The 21,472-nt window shown below is 57.6% G+C and overlaps 2 protein-coding genes across 5 annotated transcripts in view; one reads left to right on the forward strand and one right to left on the reverse strand.

Annotated features, from left to right (window-relative positions):
• Nucleotides 1-8,348: 8,348 nt before the first annotated feature.
• Nucleotides 8,349-21,472, reverse strand: part of LOC100472596 (galactoside 2-alpha-L-fucosyltransferase 2) — a 29,580-nt gene continuing 16,456 nt past the window's right edge. For 3 of the 4 annotated variants that reach the window (XM_011223250.3, XM_034639585.1, XM_019798246.2), the window contains one exon: nucleotides 8,349-9,642. In XM_011223250.3, coding sequence (XP_011221552.2) covers nucleotides 8,615-9,637 — 1,023 coding nt within the window. In that variant the 5' untranslated portion in view covers nucleotides 9,638-9,642 and the 3' untranslated portion in view covers nucleotides 8,349-8,614. Of the gene's footprint in view, nucleotides 9,643-18,595; nucleotides 18,797-21,472 lie in introns of those variants that run through there. The other variant, XM_034639586.1, reaches the window with a different exon arrangement.
• Nucleotides 15,126-21,472, forward strand: part of NTN5 (netrin 5) — a 7,113-nt gene continuing 766 nt past the window's right edge. The window contains exons 1-6 of the mRNA XM_034638983.1: nucleotides 15,126-15,971; nucleotides 18,773-18,961; nucleotides 19,103-19,252; nucleotides 19,682-19,735; nucleotides 19,951-20,031; nucleotides 21,364-21,464. Coding sequence (XP_034494874.1) covers nucleotides 15,338-15,971; nucleotides 18,773-18,961; nucleotides 19,103-19,252; nucleotides 19,682-19,735; nucleotides 19,951-20,031; nucleotides 21,364-21,464 — 1,209 coding nt within the window. The 5' untranslated portion in view covers nucleotides 15,126-15,337. The remainder of the gene's footprint in view (nucleotides 15,972-18,772; nucleotides 18,962-19,102; nucleotides 19,253-19,681; nucleotides 19,736-19,950; nucleotides 20,032-21,363; nucleotides 21,465-21,472) is intronic.

The following is a 21,472-nucleotide window of genomic DNA, read 5'->3' on the forward strand; positions in this document are numbered from 1 at the left end:
TGGTTTCCCCAACATTGGGAACAAAAGAACGAAAGAAGCAAGGGGAGTCTTCTAACCTAGGCAAAGCAGATCCTGGGCTCAGGAATGTATAAACAGATTTTTTTTTTTTTAACCTATATGGATGTCTGACCAGAGGTCCAAAAGTCAAGGGGATGTGGGACACGTCTGCCCTATGTGATGTTAAGCAGCCTTGGTCCTCAGTCACTAAATGCTGTAACCAACGTGACAACTAAAAATGCCCTCAGATGCCCAGAGTACGCCCTCCCGGGACAGTACTGCCAAACCACTCTCTACCCCTTCGGGAGGACCAGCGGCTGGTAAACGCTTAACAACCAGCTCTCTCAGGGGGTGGGGGGGATCCCTGCTTGGTAGCATTTGCCAATTTCCTTGGTATAAAGACCCCACCCCACCCCCTAGCCGATTTCAAGCAACCCACACAGACATCACTGAACACTGAACTGGAAAGAGAGAGACGGCAGAACGCTGATGTGTAATACTCAGTAAACAGATAACAGTAAATGTTGATAACCTCAAGAGACAGTAGCGGGAAACTAATAAAATAATCAGGGCATGGGGAATTTTGAGCCTTCATTGCCTTTGGTTTGATATAATGTATTCACTGGCAATACATTTTAATTCCAGGTAATGCCTGTGCTTAAAAACAGCCGGGAAGCTTAACCTTTGGCTCTCTCTCTTGAGGTCTGTGCTGATTCCAACACAAACTGTTTGGGGGCTGTCTTCATCTTGGGAGCTGGTGATTGGAGTGTGGGCACACCTCGGACATGCCAGGGGTCGGGTTCTGGACCACCACCGTAAAGCGGATATCGCGGGGCACTTGGGTGGTCCTGTCAGTGGAGCGTCTGATTCTTGGCTTCGGCTCAGGTCATGATCTGGGTGGGGGGGGTCGTGGGGTCGAGCCCCATGCTGGGCTCTGTTCTCAGCAGGGAGTCTGCTTGAGATTCTCTTTCTCTCCATCTGCCCCTCCCCCACTCGCATGCATGCTCCTTCCCTCTCTTTCTCAAATAAATAAACCTTAAAGAAATAAAAATAAAGCAAATATCTCGATAAAGTGAGTCGAATGGATTTTTTGGTTTCTCAGTGCATAGAAAAGTTACGTTTAGGGGCACCTGGCTGGCTCAGTCCATGAAGCGTTCGACTCTTGATCTCGGTGTCGTGAGTTCAAGCCCCAAGTCAGGCATCGATTACTTTAAAAAGGGGGGGGGTTGTTTACACTCTAATGGAGCCTATTAAGTGTCTAAAAAAAAAAAGAGTTACTCACCTAGGGGTGCCTGGGTGGCTCAGTTGGTTAAGCAGCTACCTCCAGCTCAGGTCACGATGCTGGGATTCTGGGATGAGCCCTGAATCGGGCTCCCAGCTCAGCAGGGAGTCTGCTTCTCCCTCTGCCTCTGCCCCCTCTCCCCTGCTCATGCTCTCTTACATGCTCTCTCTCTCTCACACACAAATACATAAATAAAATCTTTATATATAAAAAGTTACCTTAATTAAAAAATACTTTGTTGCTAAAAAATGCTAACCATTGTCTGATCTTTTAGTGAGTTGTATCACTGATCCCAGATCACCAACAGAAATAAAATAATAATGAAAAAGTTGGAAATATCGCGAGAATTACCAAAATGTGACACAGAGACAGCGTGTGAGTAAATGCTGTTGGAAAAATGGTGCCTATAGACTTGCTTGGTGCAGGGTTGCTGCAAACTTTCGATTTGTTAAAAAAAAAATTGCGGTGTCTGCCAAGTGTAATAAAATGAAACCCAATACAAGGTCCTGCTCAAACGCATGTTACAGCTCCATGAACACTGTCCTCTTGGAGTCCAGCCAACGTGCTCAGAGGAAGTCCAACCCGTCCTGCAGGACAGAGGCCACACGGAGGCTGCCTGACCATCCCAACTAAGCTCCGTGCTGAGTGCCACTGCAGGAGAGACCTCCCAGCCACACGAGACAAGACCCACCCAGGCAATCCACATAATTGCAAGAGGTCATCAGTTCTGTGCTTACAGCCGTTACAGTTTGGGGTGGCTTGTTACACAGCATTAGCTAGCTGAAACACCTCGCATTAAGGTGACAGGTCCCTGAGAGCAGGAAGCATGTCTGTTTTGCTCCCTATTGGGTCTCCACTGTCTTGAATGTTTCCTGGCAGTCGGCAGGTGCTGTATATATATTTGTGGAAAGAAAAGGAAGGAAGGAAGGAAGGAAGGAAGGAAGGAAGGAAGGAAGGAAGGAAGGAAGGAAGGAAGAGAAAGGGAGGAGGGATGGAAGGAAGGGAGGAGGAAGGAAGGAGGGAAGGGAGGAGGGAGGAAAGAAGGAGGAGGGAAGGAAGGAAGGAGGAGGGAAGGAAGGAAAGGAGGAAGGGAGGGAAGGGAGGGGAGTGAGGGGAGTGAGGGAAGGGTTCTTCAGAACTCCACGTCCTGGAATGACGCCCATGAGATGTAGGTGAAGCTGGTCACTCCCCACCAGCCTCTATGTGTGTGTGTGATAGTGTGTGTGTGTGTGTGTGTGTGTGTGTTGGGGGGGGCTGTACGTATCATACACGGTACTTACTACCTCATTTCATGACCGGGGCTGGGGATCTCAGAACAAAGATCTGTTACCTAATAAAGAATTATCCTGCAACCCCATGACTTTGGAATATTTTACCAGACCAGTATGTAGGTTAAAAAAAAAAAAACTTGTTTATGTGTATCTGAGTCCAAGAAGTGTTTTTGCTTATTTACCATGGGGTTCAAGGGGCCCAGGGCCACATGTGGGCGCGTGGATGGGATGCTGGCGGTGACCACACATGGCAGAGTGGAGGGTGACGCGCCGGAAAGCCCCCATCTCTCGCCATCCACAGGCTCGGCATCAGTCAGGAGACACTCGGTGTGAACTAAAGGACTATTTCAAACCTGCTTCCAGCCTCCCCGTGAGGGCTCTGGGCAGCTCCCACCAGCAAGGTTACCTGTGGCCTCTGCCATCGGACTGGGAGCCCTTGGGGGAGGAAACCAGGGGCGTTGGTGAATTTCTTTAAAATATAGTATGGAATTTGAATCCAACAGGTCGCCCAAAAGTAGACAAACCGGTACGACAAAGCCCCATACTTGTTGCCAGTCGGGCTTGTTCTGTCCTTTGCCTTCTCGCTCAATCTGTACACATGTCAGTGTGTTCCTCCTACCGATAAGAATATTTAAAAATGGGGGCGCCTGGGGGGCTCAGTCGGTGAAGTGCCTGCCTTCAGCTCAGGTCATGATCTCAGGGTCCCGGAATCGAGCCCCACATCGGGCTCCCTACTCTATGGGGAGTCTGCTTCTCCCTCTCCCTCTGCCTCCCGCTCACCCTGCTTGTGCGCTCTCTCTCTCTCTCTGATAAATAAATAAATAAATAATAAATAAATAAATAAAATATTTTTTAGAAGAATATTTAAAGATGTATAGCAAACACCATGTTGTTACTAGCCCTAAAATTAAATCATCTCAGAAGAGCATATGATACCCAGTCAAATTATGATTTCCCTGATGGTCTCAAAGCTGCCTTTTTTTTTCTTTCAACCTCCAGCAGCATTCCCTCAAGTGACAGTGGAAATCCATGGGTCCCTGCCCCAGTGCCCATGCATAACAGCTCCTTGCTTTGTGTGTGATAATAGCCAACACTCGGGACACGTGTCTATGAGCCGGGCGAGATTTATTTATTTATTTATTTTTAAAGATTTTATTTATTTATGTGACAGAGAGACAGCCAGTGAGAGAGGGAACACAAGCAGGGGGAGTGGGAGAGGAAGAAGCAGGCTCCCAGCGGAGGAAGCCCGATGTGGGACTCGATCCCGGAACGCCAGGATCACGCCCTGAGCCGAAGGCAGACGCTTAACGACTGCGCCACCCAGGTGCCCCGAGATTTATTTTTTATAACAGTTTGTTTTGAGATAGACTTCACATACTATAAAATGTGAAGTACACAGATCACTTGAAGTATACAGTTGGCTCATTTGTAGTGGCCTGCAGACCAGTGGCTTAGAAACCAGAGTGGCCGCAGAGGTCGCAGTCATACCCACAGTCACTGAAGCACATCGTCACCACCCCCCCCCAAAAGAACAAGCCTGAACCCGTAAGCTAGCCAGGCGATCACCAGTCTGCTTTCTGTCCCTATCGATCTTTTCTGGACATTTCGTGGTTCTTCAGCGGGGTCCTGTGTTTGTCCTCAGAGAGGGGAAGTCACTTGCCCAGGGTCACCCAGCAAGCGAGGGTGGGAGCCTGACAGCCTCAGCCTGTGACCGGCCTGTGCCCTCAGACGCGGAGCCATGGGTCCTCTCCGAGCCACTGTGCGAAGCGTGTCCCGAGCTGGGCTTAGGGAGCGAAGGCTTTGCTTTCGGTTGCCATGAGGCAGGGGCCTGATCTGGAACTTTTAAAAAAATTTTTTAAAGATTTTTTTATTTATGTGACAGAGAGAGAGACAGCCAGCGAGAGAGGGAACACAGCAGGGGGAGTGGGAGAGGAAGAAGCAGGCTCCCAGCAGAGGAGCCCGATGTGGGGCTTGATCCTGGAACACCGGGATCATGCCCTGAGCTGAAGGCAGACGCTTAACGACTGCGCTACCCAGGCGCCCCTGATCTGGAACTTTTGACCAATAGGGCTGAGAATCTCATGAGCATCCACTGAGCTGAGACGCGAACCTTATTCAGCAAACCCCACCTCCCTTGTGTTCAAGTCCAAGGCTGCCAGAGAGGATGATGGCACCACCGGGGAGTTCCTTTCTGGTTGGGCTCAATGCCTGGTCATGAGCCAAGGCGCCCAGACCCCCAGCAGGGTTGGCCCAATTCAGGTAGAGGCATCTGGTTGACAAGCCTGAGTTACTTCTGGAAAGAGCTCTTTGGCCTCTGAGGGTTTCAGGGGACTTATAAACCACAATCGGGGGTGGGGCCGCTGGGTCACCCCTGTGGCGCTCCCCTATAGCCTCAATGGCTCCCCACGTTCAACCTAGGTCACACCCTGCTTGACTCACACCCGGTGTTTTCCCCTTGCTGGCCACTGGGTTTCCTATCCGGCCAGGAACACAGCAGCCTGTGTCTCTAATCAGCGGGTGTGCTGAGAGGCTTGGCAGGGGCTCAAGCTTGTCCCAGCCATTCAACAGATTGGCGTGAAACTCTATCAGTTCTCGGGGGCTGCTGTAACAACGACGCAAACTGCCAGCCTTAAAACAATAGACAATTATTCCCTCCCCGCCTGGAGGCTGGAAGCCCTTCTCTGCCCCCTACTCGAGGGTCCCTGTCACCTGCTGCGTGGGAGGCGGGGCCCACCCTCCTCCGCCATGACCTCATCTTAACTAACTGACCTGCAAAGGCCCTATGTCCAAATGAGGGCCCATGCTAAGGTCCTGGGCGTGCGGATTTCCATCGAGCTTTCTGGGGGGCACAACTACGGAACACTCCATTCCGGTCTGGAATACAGCGCTAAGTGGCTCCTGTCTGTGGGCTTCCTTCTGTCCCCTGTGGTCAGGACAAAGGGGAGGTCCCCGAGCTCAGGGCGGAGCTCAGTAAATATTTGTGACCGATTTAGTGTGATTTATGGCTGACAGCTGGCCAATTTCTGCTTCGGCCTTCATGAAATAAGGGTCATTCACTTCCTCTTCCAAACAAGGCCCTTCAAATGTCAGGAGCGGCGCTGGGTCCCCTTTGCCTTGAGATTAAACAGACCGAATATGGTCTTAACTGCGCTACTCCACCCAGCTCCGGGAAGCCTGCGCTGCCTGCCTGTGCACCTGCAGGGCCCCTTCCTGGTGGGGACCTCCCTGGCAGATAACGTGGGAGGGCGGCTGGAAGGATGATCTTCTGAATGTTCCTTCCTCCACCCCCACCCACTAACTAATCGCTTCCCGAAAGTCCCACCTCCAGATGCCGGCATATGGGAGTGTTCAAGGCTCCACACATGAACTTTGGAGGGACACACTCGGTCCACAGCGATGCCATCCAGAGCACAGAGCAGGGCGGAGAAAGTTGGGGAGGAGATCTGGAGCACCCCGGGGAGGGATGTGGCAGGGGAGTATTTTATTGAAATGCGAAATATGGTTGCCATTCCCTTCTGTACTTTGATATGACTGCAATTGGCCCGAGGGCCAGAGGTTACGGCCCAGGTTCCCCTACCCTTCCCGCTTGAGTCTGTCCAAAAGGAACAATTTGGGAAAAGACCCTGACTCGGGTAAATGATCCTGTGGAGGTGGGACTTGGCCCTGAGAGGAGGGAGGAAAAACAGAAGGGAGGTAAAGCCAGCCTGATGCGAGGGCAGAGGGCTGGGAGCCAGTTGGATCCCCACAAAAATGCCCCTGTGGAGGTCCTAACCCCCAGCACCCCTGGATGTGACCTTCTTAGGAGACAGGATCTTTAGGGATGCAATTACATTAAAATGAGGGCATTAAGTGGGGGCCCGAATCCTTGATGACTGGTGTCCTTACAAGAGGAAGAACTTGGGGGAGACAAATTTCTCATCCGCAAGCCAGGAGAGGGCCCTGGAACAGATCCTCCCTTACAGTCTCAGAAGGGACCAACCCTGCCCAACATGAGTCTGACCTCCAGCCTCTGAAGGAGCCCTCAGGTGATCAATGTCTGTGGCTTAAGCCCCCCATTGGTGGTACCTTGTTTCGGTGGCCCCAGTGGCCCGCAGTGACCCCCCCCCCCCGTGCACACCCCATGCGCTCCCTCCCACAGCAGACCAGGGCTGTTCTGGGTGATGGATGGGATATGACAGACGTGACTGCGTGTGACTAGGGCGGGCTTGACCGGGAAAGGCACGGCAGTTTCCACCTTGGCCTCTTGGATTTCTCACTTGGGAGGCACCCAGCCGCTGTGGAGCCGTCACAACTACCGGCCACGGCCACGGCCACGGAAGCAGGATCCCCCATCCCCCACCCCAGGAGAGGCTTCAGAGGGACCAACCTCCCCGGAGAAAGTAAGCAGCACCATGCAGCCAAACCACGCCTGAATCCCTGATCCACACACACTATTCGAGGTAATAAATATACTAAATTTTGGAGTAATTTGCCAAGCAGCTGGGGTTAGCTCACCCAGAACCTCCCGCCCGGCTCCCCTCCCCTTCCTTCCAGACCCTTCTGGCACTTTCTCCAGCATCCCCTCTACCCACAGCTGCAGACCATGCTGATTCCATCGGGACTTCAGGAAGTAAATTGGGGTCAAGTGGGTCTGGGGAGATACAAGATTATTAATACGTGGAAACAAAGGTGCTCGACCTCAGAAGCATGCTGGGAAATGGGCGTTCAGATGAATAAGACACTCGGAAAGAGGATGGGATGGAAACGTTCTCAACACCAGTGTGCTTGCTTATGCCCAGTGACAATTTTCAATGAACATAAATGACTGTACGTTAAGATTTTTTTGAGGGGGGTGGCGCCTGGGTGGCTCTGTCAGTTAAGTGTCTGCCGAAGCCTCAGGTCATGACCCTGGGGTCCTGGGATGGAGCCTGGAGTCAGGCTCTAGGCAGGCTCCCTGCTCAGCGGGGAGTCTGCTTCTCCCTCACCCTCTGCCCTCTGCCTGCCGCTCCCCCTGCTTGTGCTCTCTCTGTCAAATACATAAATAAAATCTTTAAAAACAAAAAAGATTTTTTTAATATCCAAAAAGGAATATGACACCGATAGAAATACTGGTATCTCCATAATTCCAAATGCACCGAACACAGGGAAACCCTGATTGTGATCACCTAATCCAACTTTTGTCCCCAGGGGTGTTTCTTGGAGTGGCTCTGGGTCCTGGGGGCATAGGCAGTGCCGAGGGGTGAGGCCATCCATGCGCATGTGGCTGCTAACATGGTCCTGCTTCTGTTTCTGGGGCCCCCTGAGGTCCGCCCGCCACTTCTAGGACATTGGACTCTGGGTGTCTTTGCTGCCGCGGGCCGAGTGGTGTGGAGTCCTGCCTGAGTCCTGTCGGCACTGTGAGGCCCCCACCCCCACTTCCAGGGACCTCACCTCCCTACGGAGGGCACCTCCCCAAGATTCATCCTCTCAGATCCTGGGATCTCTCCCTTTCATGATGAGGCCCCATGAAACCCCAAGCCTCAATTCTTACCTGCCCAAGACACGTGGCTCCCCTTAACTTGAGGGTAGGAACGGCTTCACCGAGCCCTCCCAGGAGGCAAGGGCAAAACATTTGGACATACTCCCGAAACTACAGACAAGGAGAGGGCAAAAAGTACGTTTCCGGAGCGCCTGGGTGGTGCAGTCGTCAAATGTCTGCCTTTTGCTCAGGGTGTGATCCCAGCGTTCTGGAATCGAGCCCCACATCAGGCTCCTCCGCTGGGAGCCTGCTTCTTCCTCTCCCACTCCCCCTGCTTGTGTTCCCTCTCTCGCTGGCTGGCTCTGTCAAATAAATAAAATCTTAAAAAAAAAAAGTACGTTTCCATCTTAAAGCGCCCTGAAAGTTCAGGACACGCCCCCCACGTGCCTGGTTGCCGCCAGCACTTCTGGCGGGTTCCCGAGACACTTAAAACGTCTTGCTAAACGACACTCAATGAACTCGCTTCGGGAGCTGCGGAGGTAAGTTCTGTATTAGGTTCACTTTGCAGGTGGTATGCTGCAGCCCAGAGAGGTTGTCACTTCTCTGAGGTTGCCCAGCTGGGAAGCATCATGACCTGGAGTTCTCTCCCGCCTGCCCAAGGTCAGCAGCAATGCCCACCCACTGGGGCAGGAAGGCGGCTTGGGGCTTGAAGATCCAGAGGAAGGGGGAGTCGGGCAGGGTGTAATTGGCCAGGTAGACGGTGTCCCCGCCCGCCAGGTAGGCGGCCCAGATCCCGAAGGTGCCCACGGTGATGATGGTGTGGTTACACTGCGAAAGCAGCGCGAAGTCCCTGGCGGGGGAGCCCCGGAGGCCATTGCCGGCGAACACCACGTCCCCACGGGAGGCGTTGATGTTCTCCCTACACCAGGCCATGTCATCGCTGGTGATCACAAAGACGGGGCGGCGGTAGCGGGCTCGGAACCAGTCCAGGGCCCGGCGCAGGTAGCCCCGGTCGGCGACCACGCCCTTCCACACCCGTGGCATGACGCGCACGTAGTCCCCCCGGCGCACGTGAACCCCCACGAAGGTCGCCCGCCGGGCCCACTTGGCCTGCAGGCCCCGCAGGAACCTCTGGGCGTCCTCCCGCACGTGGTCGTGCAGGGTGAACTCCCGCAGGATCTCATCTCGCAGGTGGTGGTAGAAGGTCCAGGAGCAGGGGTAGCCGGTGAGGCGCACGTACTCGCCCGGGATGTGGCGGTAGCGCTCCTCCATCCAGTCATTCAGGTGGTAATTCTGCCACGGGATCCTGTTGGCCGTGGTGCCGTGCAGGACCGGGAGGCTGATTCGGAAGATGGGCGCCAGCATGCCGTGCATCTGCGCCGGGATGAAGGCCGGCCGCCCGTTCATCTTGGCCAGGGCGTAAAGGGTGGCGTACTCCCCCATCTGGTTCCCCAGGCGGCCTTTGGCGTTGATGGTGAACATGCCCCCCGGGGGCAGGTGTCTGGGGGGCAGGACCACGCGGCCAGAATAGGCCCAGGGGGCGGGCACCAGGGCCAGGCGGTGATGGCAGTGGAAGATGGTGGATGCCACCAAGAGGATGAAGAGGAAGTAGATGGTGGAGAAGGAAGGGCAAGTGGCCCGGAATCCCATGATGGCTGCGGGGAGGAGAGAGGACACAGTCAGGGGTGACGGCTAGGGGCACCTGAGACTCGTTCACCCCCAAATCATTTGTTCCCGTGTTCAGCTCCACCAAGCAAGTCTAGGGGTGTCCAGCGCGTCCTGACCTGCTTTCTGCTCCCCCCTCTACCTGTGGTTTCCCTGTGGCTGCAGCTTGGGAGTCTTGTGGGCCTGTGCAGAAGCAAGCACTGGGTGGCAGGACCCCCACTCTTCATGCTCTGCCTTCTGTCCCCGCCCCTGCAGGCACCCCATCTCTCCTTCTGCCAGCCCCCTTCAATGGCAGGGTTCCGTGGGCCTTGCCTCAGCTCTCCTCCTCCTCCAATATTCCAGGGCTCCTCACTTTAGTAATCTGACCCTTTGGGAAATCTGAACAGTTCTGGGTCCTCCTCAAATGTCTCTTGTTCAGTGTGGGTCCCCTGTGAGGTTAGCTGGCTCTTCCACAACAGGCCTAAGTAAGACATCACCCTTCCTCCACTGGGGGGGGGTACAAGAAATGCCCTGCCCGCTGCTTTTGTTGCCAAAGAACGAGCCCCTCTTCTCCCTGAGCTGGTGACAGCTCTGTCCCAATCCTTGTCATGCTGCCTGCTCAGCTTAGGTCCTGCCTGGGGCCAGCTTGTGGGGCGGCCAGGTCCCAAAGCCAGGGCAGGTGAGCTGAGCAGGGACTGGAGCCCGGGCGGGGGGGCGGGAAGCAGCGGCTCAGGGCAAAGGTAACCCACTGCCCAGCACCACCTCCATGGTGGGTGACCCGTGCAGTTGCCCACAGCCCGCACTCACAAGGACTTACACTTCGCCCCACCGGCTGTCAGTAGAGCAGGTGGCTCTTGATCTCGGGGTCATGAGTTTGAGCCCCATGTTGGGTGTGGAGTTTACTTTAAAAAGGGGGGGGCTGCACTTGGTTTAATGCTCTCACCACTGAGAAATTATCACCACATCTAAATAAGGCACCCCGTGTTTTCATTTCTGGGCTTTGCGAATCCAGCTGCCGGTCCTGCGACCACCCCCTGTCCTGGAGTCTCAAGAGCTCCCCCTCCTGGCTTTTTGTCAGGAAAGTCCCAGAACAACAGCGCATCAGGGCTGGGGCTGCAGCGCGGGCCCCAGCACCTACCCGCCCAGTCCCTGCTTCCTTATTGGCCACCTTCCTGCAGACTGGTGGCCAACCCCAATCTGAACTGAACTCGCTGGGGGACAAAATGTGGCCTGAAGTGACCTGTGGCTACTTGGAGACTTGATTTAATGTGATGCCCATGTGTTTTGCTGCAGAAACCGTAACGGGGCGTTATGGGCTGCTGCCCAGACCCCGCACCCCGCCACGGGGCCCACACACAAGCTCTGAAACACGTCCGTCTAAAGAGGTTCGGGTATGAGACTGCGGGCCTGTCTTCGCTCGGTTAGACGTCGTGCTCCCCGGCGAGAAGGCGCGCGTTGTTATGCTCATTTAACGGATGAGGACGCTAAGGCACAGAGAGGTTCAGAAACCTGCCTTGGGTCACACAGCTAGGAAAGGAGCGCGTGGATCTGAACCGCGGGCAGTGTGGCTCAGGAATGCGTGCTCTCCGTCGTTGTCCTGGGTTTTTCGAGTCTTCCCGAGGGAGAGCGCTCGGTCGGATACACAGTCTCGGTCCAGTGATCCGTGGAGGACGACCCGCCCTGCCTTGTGGGGCCTCTGTTATTTCTGGGCCACTGAGGCAGGGATAAAAGATCTCCGTAAGCCCAGAGCTGGGGGTCCCACCCTGCTGAGCCACCACGTAGCTGTGCCCCAGGGAGGTCCTGCCTCCTCTCTGGGGCACCGTGAGGGGGAAAATACCCAATACTTGAGGAACGCGTCCTTCTCCAAAAAAAAAAAAAAAGTCTCTTCCCATCTTGGAGAATTCTTTCCTCTCAGCTCCAGCGGCGGCTTCTGCCCTTCCCCCCACACCGCCCCGCAAGACACCTTCAGGGGTGCGAATCACCTCAAGCAGCTCAGGCTGTGAAAAACAAAAGTGAGGAAGAAAGCCTCCATCCAGGTCACATTAGCTTAAGAAACTTCTTGTCCCCAGGTGGGGAGGAAAATAAAGCGAGACCTAAACCTTCTCGAATTTTCTCTGGCCATTCCCTCTGCTCTGGTAGCTCCTGCCTTGATGATGCCTGGGTGGCTTGCCCTCACCGCTTTCAGGTCTCAGCCCACATGTCCCTTCTAGAACCCCGCCCCGCCCCCACTTCCCTGCTTGCTTTTGCTCCAAAGCGCCATTCTCTAGAACAGAATTACTCATTATTTTTCTGTAGCAATCTCTCCTCTAGATTGTAAGCCTGACAATGGCGGGGGGGGGGGTCATGGACAAGTTTGAGGGGGTAGCAGGCACACAGGAGGGAGGGAGGCAGGCGGTGAATACTGCATGGTATTACCCTGTCGCTCATACCGCCTGTCCCCAAACCGGTATGCCCCCCTTGGATTTGGGGGTGTCTCCGCCCCCAACCCCCTTCTCATACAGCCAACTCCTCCCCACAGCCTAATTTCAAATTTGATGTCCCTGTCCCAGCTCCTGCCCAGGCTGGTCCCTTCACAGTGGTGCAGGGAGGGTCCCCTGGAACCGCAATCACAGACTGTCCTGGCTGCGCCCTCCTGACCCCAGGACAGGTTCCCGACAGCAGGTAGGGGGGCAAATCCCTGTCAGGGTAGGGTCCACGCAGCGCCACAATAAATGCACGCAAAGCCAGGGTGACAGATGTCTGAGACCCTTGCTTTTCTCAGCAGGGAAGGGGTGGAAAGCATTATTTTTCTAGTCAAAACCAGTGGGTCTGTAATGGTAGACAGCCATATTTGCATGAAAATTTCACGACTGAGGCCTTGCAGGAAACTGGCCATGGGGAGGCTGGCTTTGAGCTCTGTCCCTGTCCCCCTCGGGGTCCCTGCTCTCTCCCTGCAATGCAGGAGGAGGGAGGCCCGGGGATTCTCACCTCCTCACTGCCTTCCCCACCTTCTTAGAAAGTGGCCCAATTCTTTGGGGTTTTCCAGTGACCGCCCAGATCGTTCCAAAAGGAAAGTGACTCGTCTTAACGTTCGGTTTAGCCACAGCTGACAGAAAGGTCCAGAGGGAAGGAGGTGCTGGCTGGGGGGTCCCAGCGCCTGGCAGGTCAGCCCCTTCCCTTCCCGATGGACCGCACCACTGCGTGGTGGGCTGAGCCCCGCCACCCGCCTGCCTCCTGCCTGCCTGCCATGGGGAGTCGGTGGGGCAGGGGTCTGAGTGTGAATGCAGCAGGGACCCCAGACCCGGGAAGCCTGTGGGGCCGCTGTCCCATCCTAACTGCCTTGAGCCTCCTGGGCCAGCATGCTCGGGGCACCTGGTTTTGGGCCCCCCTGAGGTGACGTCCCTTGCGTCCCACACAGTCCTGGGTGGTGTGGCTGGCTGGGGTCCCTGTGGGGAGAGTGTGGCTGCGGTTGGCGAGGGGACTGGGGCGGGGGTGGGGGGGGAGCGGTGGTGGTGTTGGATTCTGCGGGCTCTGCTCTGAGCTCCCGCCCAGAACCCCCACTAGCCTGGGGCCTGACAACAGCCACTCAGCCACTCGGCACTCACTCCTGAGAGCCCAGGCCGCTGCGGCTACTGCGGGAGGAAAGAGCACGCGAGGCGCTGACTGCAGAGGACGCTCTCTTCTTGGGTGCAGGTCTGGCCAACGTCAGGGGCAAAGGGCAGGGTGCGTGCAAAAAAGCCGGGGAAAAGGAGCCTGGGTCCCAGATGGAGTCGACCCCTTCACCGCCGAGGCATCGGGGCCTAACGATAGGTCTGGTGGGAGCACCACTAGACTCTGCTCCTTAAAGGGGGGGTGGGAGTGGGCTCCGGCTCCCAGAGGGGTAGCAGCTGGGGGCTGGACATCTGGGTTCCCAGATGGGCAGGGGCTGGCTTCTGGATCCCCTAGGAACACCGGGGAACTCGTGGCCTGGCTGTCCAAGGTGCTAAGGGCCAGAAAATGGTACCCCGTGAACCACCCAGGCAAGAAAGGAGAGGTAGGAGATGGGGGCCAGGTCCTTGACGAGGCTGGCACTAAGGGACAGGGCAAATGCCCGGGGCCGCAAGTGCGCAAAATGGCGCCAGGCTGGTCGGGAGGGGCGGAGGGTGATGCTGGTCATCCGGGGCCGGGGAGGTAGTCTCTGCACGCGGCAACCGCAGCGGGGATACTGGGGGCTGTGAAATCAGGCTGGGGGCATTTGTGACCCCAGCTGCACCCCCAGATGCCTCACAGACTCCCAGGGGTGTGGACAGTGGGGCCCAGAAAAGCTCCAAGGTCCCCAAATCTGAGGCAGTTTCTCATCAGGGGCTGCTGGCCTTGGAAGGGGAAAGGGGGGGGACTTTCAGCACCGAGTCCTTCCTAGCCCCTGCCATCCCAGGGTCTGGACTTCTGGCCCCCCTCAGACACCCTGGCATCTGGCCCTGCCCAGCCCTGCCTCTCTTTCCGCCCCCACCACCTGCCACCTCCCACATCTCTTCCCCCTTCTAATCCGGGGACCTTAGGGTGGGTAGAGAATGTGGGGGCTCTGCTCTCCGGACCCTGAGGCCTAGGGTGGCAGGCGGGAGTGGGGAGGGCTAAGATTATCAGAAAGTCCTCCGAAATCCAAGGACAGGGTCCTCCCACCCTGAATTCTAAGGGGGACTCAGGCGTCTGCTTTCCTAACCCCCCCCCTCCAGCTCCAGAGTGACCCAGGCTTCTAGTCCCCCAGTGACCCCCTCCGGTTCCTAAGCACAGTTCTCATGCTTGGCACCTGGGTGGGAAAGGGTTAAGGCCCTGGTGGAGGCTGGGGGTGGGTGGCTGCAGAGGAGGCCGCTGGGTTGTTTGGCGATAATCTCCCTCCGTGCCCTGGGTGTGGAGAACAAGGTTAGGGCCCCACGTGGGAAAAGGCCTCTGCTCTGATCCTCGTGGGCCTGGGGCCTGGCCTCCCGCTCCTGATGCCCCGCCGAGCCCCTCCTCCGCTTCCCCTCCCTGCCTCCCCGCCTCCCCACCAGCCAGGCTAGCGAGATCCTCTGTTCTCCTCTTGCTCCCTGGGTGTGTCTCTGAGCCCCCAGGTCTGCCTGTCTGCCTGTCTATCTGTCCTGGCCCCAGACTCCCTGGGACTCCGTCCCCCCGCCCAACTGTGGATCTGGGTGTCCAGCCATAATCCTTCTGGGCCTTCCAGCCTCCCCCTTATCTCCGGTCCTCTCTCCTCATGGTTCTTTTCTGCACCTGGCCCTTTCCTTAGACTTGGGTCCCCTCCTCCCCGTCTGTCTTTGCTGTCCGTGCCTCTGTTCCTTTCTCTATTTCTTTGTCTCTGCACTTTATCTGTCTTTAAGTCCCCCTCCCCCTTGTGGCCTGTCTAGGTTTCCCCATCTGTCCCCACCCCTTGCCCTCTCCCCAGGGCCCCCACCCCTCGACACTGACAATAGCTCTGGGGTGTTAAGCTACGGATTAGTTCAGGCAAAATTCTCAATTTTGCTTGCGTTCTTTTCCCTTTGGGTTATGTAAACAGTAATTCTCCCCAGATGGAACTATTTTCCTCGCTTAGAAGCAGCCGGGGAGGGGGCTTGGGCAGGGCTGGGGGTGGAATGCCGGGGGTTCCTCAGAAAGCCTGGGCGGGGGGCAGTGGGGTAGAGGCTGACCCACGAGGGCAGCCTGAGGCCCCCAGCCTGGTCACTCCTCTCCTCTCCAGGTACTTGCTCTGCTAGGACCATGCCCGTGACCTTTGCCCTCTTGCTCCTCTTGAGCCGGGCCACCACCGCAGACCCATGTTACTATCCAGGTGGCCGCCCCCGCTTCTGCCTCCCACCAGTGACCCGGCTGGCTGGCATGGCGGCCTCCTGTCCTCAGGCCTGTGCCCTCTCCCTGGAGACAGACCTCAGCCCCCGGGCCACCTGCAATGGCAGTCTAACCCTGGCCCTGGGTGGCCCCTTCCTCCTGACGTCGGTCAGCCTACGCTTCTGCACCCCGGGATCCCCAGCCCTGGTCCTGTCTGCCGCCTGGGCCACCGGAGGTCCCTGGAGACTGCTGTGGCGCAGACCCGCCTGGCCTGGGGCCTTGGGGGGCCCCGAGAAGGTGACCTTCCGAACCCCACCAGGCCCTAAATCCAGCGTGGCGGTCAGTCACCTCCGCGTGGAGTTGGGGGGCCGGGCAGGGCTGGCAGCGGCTGGAGTGAGGGGCCGCTGCCAATGCCATGGCCACGCAGCTCGCTGTGCCGCCCGCACCCAGCCCCCCCGCTGTCGCTGCCGCCATCACACCACCGGCCCCGGCTGCGAGAGCTGCCGCCCGTCCCATCGAGACTGGCCCTGGCGGCCCGCCACGCCCTGGCACCCCCACCCTTGCCTGCGTGAGTCTTCTCGCCCTCACCCCCCCCAACCCCCCCATTCTCCAGCAGCCGGTAGCTGGTCCCCACGGGGCAGTGTGCTCTCTCCCTCCCCAGAGCGCCATCCTCCTTGCTTCACCCCCACTGTTCCTGAGCCGTCCCCTCTTCCCCTCCTACCTGCACTCCACCCACCTGCCACGCCTGCCCCAGTCCCTGCCACCCTGACTTCCAGCTGCCCAGTAAGGCGCTCCAGTCTCTGTCTCACACGCCATTACCCATTACGATGCTGCCGCTATGAATAACATTTCCTGAATGAGTGTGGGGAACAGGACAGCTGGACTTCTCCTGACTCATCAGATCCGCCACATGGGGACGCACTTACTCACTAAGTACATATTTACCCATCACCTGCTATGTACCAGGCGGGTTTTATCATCAGCTCTATTTCCTAGATGAGGAGCCTGAGTCTAGAGGTGAGAAGTCCCTTGCACAAGGACACACAGCTAGTAAGTGGCAGGGTCCAAATCTGAGCTCAGGGAGTCCACCTTGGGGGTCTTGGCTTGTCCCTGCCAAGCTCCTGTCAGGGCCCGTCACGCTAGGCGCTCTAGGGTGGCAGATAGGCACACGGGCTCGGCAGCGAGCCAGCCAGCCTGGGCTCAAATCCCAGCTCCTCGGCTTCCCAGCTGTGTGATCACAAGCAAGTGACTTGACCTCTCTGTGCCTCCACTTCCTCCTTGCCTGTAAAGTGGGGACAGTAACAGCCTTTCTTTCACAGGCTATAGTGAAAATCCAATGGGTCGATACGCATAAAGTCCTTAGAATAAAGCTCAGTACGGTACCGAAGAGCTTGCTGTGCACCTGCCAAGGTTACTATTCTCTGGATGAAGAAGGGGGGACCCCTGAGGGGATGCACCACTTGCCCTAAGGCTCAATGCCAGCAAGGGACAGTGCTGGGACTGGACTCAGGGAGACAGACCTTCCTTGATAATGGGCGATCCACTGGGCCATCCAGCTAGACCAGCGCTCCCCAGGCCCGCTCCTCCCCCTCTCCCTCCACGGTGTTTCCAGACCCAGAGCTTCCTGAGTCTGGCCCCTTCCCCGTTGCTCCAGCAGCCCACCTCAGAGACAGCCCTCCTCCTTCCATGCCAGCCTGCAGGCCTGGCTAGAGGGTCTGAGTGTGTTACCAGGCCCTGGGAAGTACCTCTCCTCTACCAACAGACAGACCGACAGACAGACACATGCACACCCCTCCCCTCTCTCCACCCTCCAGTTCTTTACCCCGTTCCTCCTCTCGTTTTTCCTGCCATGTCACGTCGAGTAACTTACACACCACCATCCTTGGCTCCCCTCTCTGTCCTCATCCCCACTGGGGTCTTCCTAGACCCTCTGTCCCCACCACCTCTGGCCCATTCCCAGCAGCCAGATCGGAGGCCCCTGTGGGTAGGACTTGGTTCATCCTGGGCCCGGACAGGGCCTGGGAGCTGGGGAGGCTGGCCCTCTGAGGATCACCTCGCTGCCCCAGGCTGAGCGTGGCGCTTGGCTCTGAACCTGGGTAAGAAGCCAATAGTGTTGTGATGAAGCAGGGTCTTGGCTGGGGTGGGACTGAGTCCTGTGGCCGGCTGCCGGCTTTCCCGCCAACTGAGTCTTCCAGACGGAAGTGAGGTGAAGTGATCGCCCTCAGGTCAGAAAGAATCCAAAGCCTGATGCTTCCCACCGAGAAGCATACCGCTACCTCTTAAGGCCCCCAACAACCCTGGGAGAGAGGGACTGAGATCCCCACTGCATGGGAGGAAAACAAGGTTTCGGGAGGCGAGTTGTTTTTCCAAGAACACAGCTGCCTCGGCTTCTTGACCTTCCTGCTGCTGCCCCTCTGTGTTCTTGGCACCTGCCAGCCTCCCAGACCCCTTGGCAGGCAAAAACTCCTTAAACCTCTCCCAAGAATGGCCCATGAACCCCCTCCCGGAAATACAGATCCCTGGGCCCAGCGGGAGGCCTGGGGGTGGGCCCTGGAAGCTGTGTGGTTTCTTTTTCACATTTCCCAGTAACTCTGGGAAGTAGTAAGGTCTGAGAGCCACGGCCTCACTGACAGCGCTCCCCAGGAGCGCACACACGTCCACCGCACAGCACCCTCACACCAGCTGCGGGCCACGCTGGAGCGTGGGTGCCAAGGGCAGAGACTCTGCAGCCAGAAGCCCTGGGTTCTGAGCCTGCCTCTGACTGCCCCTCAGCTGCACTACTTGGGGCCGCTGCCTTTGCCTCTCTGTGCCTCCATTTTCGCATCTGTAAGATGGGCTGCTGACAGCGCGAGCCTCGCAGAGCCGCTCTGAGAACGAAACACGCTGAGCACTTACCGTGAGCACCCCGCGTGCCGAGGCTCCAGGGGCGAGGGCCAGCTCGCTGTCAGGCCCTGGGTCAAGCCCTTTACAGGCTTTTGGTTTCCTTTAAGCCTCACGAAGTAGGCACTGTAACTGCTGTTTTACAGCGGAGGACACGGAGCTACAGAGAGAAGTCACTTGCCCAAGGAGCACAGTGGGGAGCGGACAAGCTGGGGGCTGATCCTAGAGCCTGTGCCCCGGGAGTGGCCACTCCTCCCTAAGCCCCCAGTTTCATGCAGACATTCACAGGGTCCGTCAGCCCCTCAGGCTTACCCACTCCAGTCCAGTGCACCCATCCTGAGAATGAGGAGGGTCGGGAACCCGGGATTACCCACGGACCCCAGGCAACCTCCTCACTGCACGCATGGTTTATTTCCTCTCGAGGGCAGAGAGGGGAGAGACAGAGAAGGGGAGGTGGAGCCTGACCTGGCTGCCCCGACCTGTCTCTAGCCTGCTCCTGCAACCAGCACGCCCGACGCTGCAGGTTCAACTCCGAGCTCTTCCGGCTGTCGGGCGGCCGGAGTGGGGGCGTTTGCGAGCGGTGCCGCCACCACACGGCCGGGCGGCACTGCCACTACTGCCAGCCGGGGTTCTGGAGGGACCCCAGCCAGCCTATCACCAGCCGCAAGGCCTGCAGGGGTGAGTGCGGCCTGAAGCCGGGCCTAGGAGGAAAGGAGGCGGGGCCAGACTCCCGGGGCCTAACGAGGTGGGGGCTGGGGGACTGGGAAGGAGCCTCTGGGGCCCAGGCACTCCAGGTCCCCAGCTCCTCTCCTCATGTAGCCTGCCGGTGTCACCCGATCGGGGCCACGGGGGGCGTCTGCAACCAGACCAGTGGGCAGTGCCCCTGCAAGTTAGGGGTCACCGGCCTCACATGCAACCGCTGCGGTCCTGGCTACCAGCAGAGCCGCTCTCCCTGGATGCCCTGCCAGCGTGAGTTACAAGGGGCAGGGCCGCAAGTCCTAAGTGGGATGGGAAGGGGACATCCCAGACTCCAGTGGGCAAGGATGCTGACAGCCGGGTCCCTGGGAGATGGGAGCTAGAGGCTGGAGGTCAGACTCTGGGCCCTTGGGGGAGGTGGGGACTCAAATTCCAGTCTTCTTAGTCTTGGGAAGAAAGAGGGTAGGAGCCTGGACTCCTGGGTCTGAAGGAGGAGGGGGCTGGGGGGGTCCACGCTCCTGGATCTGAAGGAAGAAGGGACTAGGGACCAACTCCAGGTCCCGGGAGGAGGAGAGCAAAGGCTGCTCGTACTCTTGGGCCTTAAGGGAATAGACATGGGGTCTGGATGCCTGGAGTCCTGTTGGGGTGGGGAGCACAGGGGAGGGGGCACTAAGGTTCAATTTGTTCTTTGGTCTCTCACAGGAATTCCAGAGGCGACAACCCCCCTTGCTACCACCCCTGGTGCTTACAGCTCCGGTAAGACGGGCTGGTGTGGAGAACCCTGATAGCAAGAGAGATCAGGGATGGGCTGCTTGGGCCCCTAGGTGGGGATACAGGGGCAGCCCATTGAGCCCAGTCCCAAGGGGCGGGGCACCCCAGTTGTCCATAAGATAGAATGTGGGGATGGGCAGGGGTGGGACGCTGAGGTTCAGGCCTTGGGAGCCCACTGCAGACCACCTGACCCTCCCCAGACCCTCAATGTCAAAACTACTGCAATGTCTCGGACACCAGGGTACACATGAGCCTTCGGAGGTATTGCCAGCAGGACTATGGTGAGTGCTGGGGAGAAAAATGGCCGGCAGCTACTCAGGTGTTCTGATGACTGCCTCCTTCTCCACCTTCAGCTTTCTCATCTTAAATGGGAAGGGGGACTCTAAATGACCCTTCCTGACCTAGGACCCAATGGAACAGAAGACAAAGGCAGGCAGGGGCAGCGGAGTGGGGGTGTTTCCTATCTTCCTATGTCTCCTCTTTCCCCATATTTCCTGGCCTCCTTCAGCCGGACATCTTTGTGGGAGAAAGGGGACCTCCTGGGGATGGAAGGACAAAGGGGTGCTGGCTGAATGCAGGGTCCTGCCTGTCTCAGACACTTTCCACCTCCTATCAGGGTCCCAGATTCTGAACTGTAGCCCCACTCCCATAGAGGCTCACCCTAAAGTCCACTAATTCATCAGTTCACACCAGTCCACACCAGCCCCATGACCTCAGGGCCTACGTCCTCAGGTGATCTCTTAGATACTGGGGAGTTCAGCCCAGCCTTTGAATCCAGACCAGCCTGTGACTTCCCTCAATGGTGTAAGATCCCAGGCCTCTCCTCCCTGAGGATCATCATCTGGCCACTGGTATCCTGGGACTTGGAAGATGGAAACTTCTCGTCCTGCCTGCCACAGGACGAAATCTTCTGCCCCATAGCTTTAGTATGCCAGCCAGAGTCCTGCCCCCAACATGTCTCACCTCAACTCTTCAGAGAGCATATGTTTCTGAATCACCCCCAGTCTGACCTCAACCCTCAGATTCTAGGTTCTGACCTCCTTCGGGCCCCCAAATTTGTCCCAGAGCCCCTCCCTCAGCAATACCCTTTTCCAAGGGCTCTGCTTCTGACATCTTTTGACTCTGCCGCATTTGAGACCCTGGACCTGCCTCTTCTGTCTTGTTTCCAGCCACACCCACTGTAGGGTCCCCCTAGTCATCCCTCCCCACACTTTAAGTCATTCTGGCATCTGCTGCTCCCTGTATGAACCCCAACCAAAGCGTCCCACATGGCATGTCCCATGTTCCCAGGCTCCTCTCTCTGTTTGGCCTCCCCTCCACAGGAGGAGCCCTCCATCGCCCTACCCTTCCTAATCACATTCCTAGAACCCCACCTCACACTCCATAAGCCCTGCCCTCCTCGCCTCTACCCTGTCTCCTCCAGCAGGCTCCAGCATTCACCACACAGGGCCAGACCGCCAGACCTCTCACCCTCAAAACGTTCAAGGTCTCTCTCCTCCCTGAGGGTATCCTGGGAGCCCATTCCCGGGTCCTGCCCCCCTCCCCACCAGGACTGATCCCCCGCGACCCCAGAAGCTCCCCCAGCCCCGGCCTGACGCCAACCCTCCCCGCAGTTCTCCGCGCGCAGGTGCTGGCGTCGGAGGCGGAGGGCCCGGCGTGGCAGCGTCTGGCGGTGCGCGTGCTGGCCGTGTACAAGCAGCGCGCCGGCCGTGCGCCGCGGCG

The sequence above is a fragment of the Ailuropoda melanoleuca genome, chromosome 12 (genome assembly GCF_002007445.2).
Source record: "Ailuropoda melanoleuca isolate Jingjing chromosome 12, ASM200744v2, whole genome shotgun sequence".
Classification (NCBI taxonomy): Eukaryota; Metazoa; Chordata; class Mammalia; order Carnivora; family Ursidae; genus Ailuropoda; species Ailuropoda melanoleuca.